General features: G+C 44.3%; 1 protein-coding gene across 1 annotated transcript; it reads right to left on the reverse strand.

The window, feature by feature from the left end:
* Window positions 1-1,612: 1,612 nt before the first annotated feature.
* Window positions 1,613-2,503, reverse strand: LOC308678534 (vomeronasal type-2 receptor 26-like; the record flags this gene model as incomplete). The annotated part of the gene is made up of 1 exon (XM_081345764.1): window positions 1,613-2,503. One exon carries the CDS (start codon window positions 2,501-2,503, stop codon window positions 1,613-1,615), a length of 891 nt encoding a protein of 296 aa, XP_081201890.1.
* Window positions 2,504-3,019: the final 516 nt, after the last annotated feature.

Raw genomic sequence — 3,019 nt, forward strand, 5'->3', positions numbered from 1 at the left:
CGCCTGAACGGGCAGTGGCGCCGCTCGTTGGGAAAGCTGCCGCGGCCCATTTGCACAGCTGCCACGTTCGTCCATGTTTGACGAGCGTGGCAGGTCTCCCAACGGGCGGGGGCGGTTTGGAGAGGTGCGCGCGCACTCTCCAAATCGCTGCCGTCCCATTTGCACAGCTGCCGCGTTCGTCCATGTTTGACGAACACGGCAGGTCTCCGAACGGGACGGCGGCAGCTTGGAGAGGTGCGCGCGCACTCTCGAAACTGCTACCGTCCTCTTTGCACAGCTGCTGCGTTCATCCGTGTTTCTTTCAAACGTGGAGGAATGCAGCAGCTCTGCAAACGGGGCGGCGGCGGTTTGGCGAGCTGCGCAGCTCCCCAAACCTCCGCCTCCACATTTGAAGAGCTGCTGCATTCATCAAACGGAGAGGTTTGGAGGTCCCGGGAGAGGGGGAGGGTGCTCGGGTGGCTCCGGCGGTGCCCGGGCTGAAGGTGCCACCGCAACCCAGTGCCCGTCACCTGCGAGTCCATCCCTCCCCCCCGCGTAAGCTGGCGGCACTGGGCAGCGACAGGTGCGTGCAGCTCAGGATGCGGTGCAGGCGTAGGGGTGGTGTATTTTTTGCTTGTTCTGTGCATGCGCGTGCGCGCCCACATGCGTGTGCGCGCCCACATGCGCGTGCGCACCCACATGCGCGCGCACATTTTGCGGCTCCCACTTTTTTGTGTGTATGACGGAACCGGTTCCGAGTGGCTCTTTTGCTGTTTCGGGTTGCTGACCCCTGAACTAGGACTTTATACTTTCTGTTCTCCTTTTGAAAAGGCCCAATTTACATTCTTAAAATCTACATTCCAGGTGGAACATTTGTGTTCCAAATGTGTTCCAAATGTAGTATTAAGAAGGGAGGAAGGGCATCTAAAGTTGAAGCAGGCACATAGGCCTGTTTCATGGTACATTGTTTGAAGCCACTGTTCTTTCAAACCAGATTCAGTTATTTCCTTCTTGAAGACTATTACAAATCAATATGGTTCAGAACCATCTCACAAAATCTTTAACATTTTGGCTTTTCTAGGGAGGCATTCCTAATGATGTTGTATAAACATGTACTCAGCCCATTTAAATTACTTACCAAAGATCTGGAAGTCCAACAAGGCCAGTCTGCTCTACCTAAGAATGTTTTATTCTGAGCAGCCAAGCCCCCCCCCATTTTTAAATAAATCAGTGAGATACTTACACCAGATAACTGTTTTAAAACTTCCAAAGAGAACTAACTTCAGTACACTTCAGTTCTTTCCCCACAGCAGTTTTGGAGGGTTGATGCAATGCACCTATGAGCTGAGACTACATTCCTGTGGAAAAGCTGCTGTTAAACCTAAGCTGATATTCTGCTATATTGTATCCTCTATAAGGGCCCAAGGATCCAACTTATAACTCTTTACCTTTTAAAACAGAAAATTCAGATCTTTTTATTATACACTTATCAGATCAGCATGATTTAATCTCCATGATCATAGCTAAATTTTGTTCTACTGCAGTTAAAATTAAGCAGAATTTTATTACCACCAACTGTAACACACACATGCTTACATGCATACCACACAAAGAACACATAAACTTTGCTTAATTACTTTTTTAACTGCTGCTTGTTGTTTAACTGAGGTCTCAACAGAATAATATAGCATTTGGGGAAAAAGATACAAGACAGCAGTCCACCACTGGATGCTAGGATGGAGAAGATCTCCACAGCCACCATGTACTTCCCTTTTGTGCTCAAATAAGTAGGGACAAAAGTCAACCAAACGCTACAAAACATCAGCATGCTGAAGGTGATAAACTTGGCTTCATTGAAAGCATCTGGCAACTTCCTGGCAAAAAAAGCCACCATAAAACTAATGATGGCTAGAAATCCCAAGTAGCCCAGGACAAGATAGAACATGACAGCAGATCCTACATTACATTCTGCTATGATTTCACTGGTGAGAGAGTGCATATCTAAATTTGGGAAAGGAGGAGAGGTTATCATCCACCAAGAACAAATACTTGCTTGAACAAGAGTGCAGGAAATAACAATGGAACTGGCCAGCTTTCTCCCTAACCATTTCCTCATATTTGACCCTGGTTTGGTGGCCATGAAAGCTACAACTACAGTGATGGTTTTAGCCAATACACAGGAAATAGCCACAGCAAAAATGATGCCAAAAGCCGTTTGGCAAAGAAAGCAAGTGGTCCTGCTGGGCTGCCCAAAAAACAGTAAAGGTGAAAGAAAGCATAGGAGAAGGGAAAGAAGGAGTGTAAACATAAGTTCCCGGTTGTTGGCTTTGACAATAGGAGTGTCTTGGTGCTTAACAAAGGTTCTAAGGACAAAAGCTGTAATTATAAATAGGCTAATACCAACCAAGGCTAAACTCATCCCTAATGGTTCTTTATGAGACAGAAAGTTTAAAGTCTTGAAAATACATTGATCTTGCTTCTTGCTTGGGTATTGATCTTCTGGACACGGCAAACAGTCAACCATATCTGGATTTTGATAAAAAAAGAAATTTAAAAAATTGCCAATATGTGGCCCAAGGGGCATTTCCATGTTTTATTCAATATAATACCTCCCTTTTGAACATTATTGTGTTATCCTATGTCTTATTGTTGTATACAGTTGGTATTTAACCAAACCCTTAGCAAGTATAGGCATTAAAACCTACCGGTATTTGGTGCCTTTAGAGTTTATAAACTATATTCTTCCTTTGAAAAGAAGGTTTGAGGGGGTCTTTGCTGCTCTCTGAGCTTGGTTGTTTTCTTGCAGATATTTCATTACCCAAACTATAATAGCATGATGGAAATATATCTATACAACTGATATTAGTTAGGAAGAATCTTGTAAGATCTTTTTAGTAATACGATTGCTTATCATTAAGTTACCTACACATGAATACATATGCAATATTAATACATAATATGTAATGGCTCAGCAGTTAAAGATGCTGAGCTTGTCGGCTGGAGAGCCTGCACCATGGGTTAGAGACCCAATACTATATGA

The sequence above is a fragment of the Vipera berus genome (genome assembly GCF_964194415.1).
Source record: "Vipera berus genome assembly, chromosome: Z".
NCBI classification, from domain to species: Eukaryota; Metazoa; Chordata; class Lepidosauria; order Squamata; family Viperidae; genus Vipera; species Vipera berus.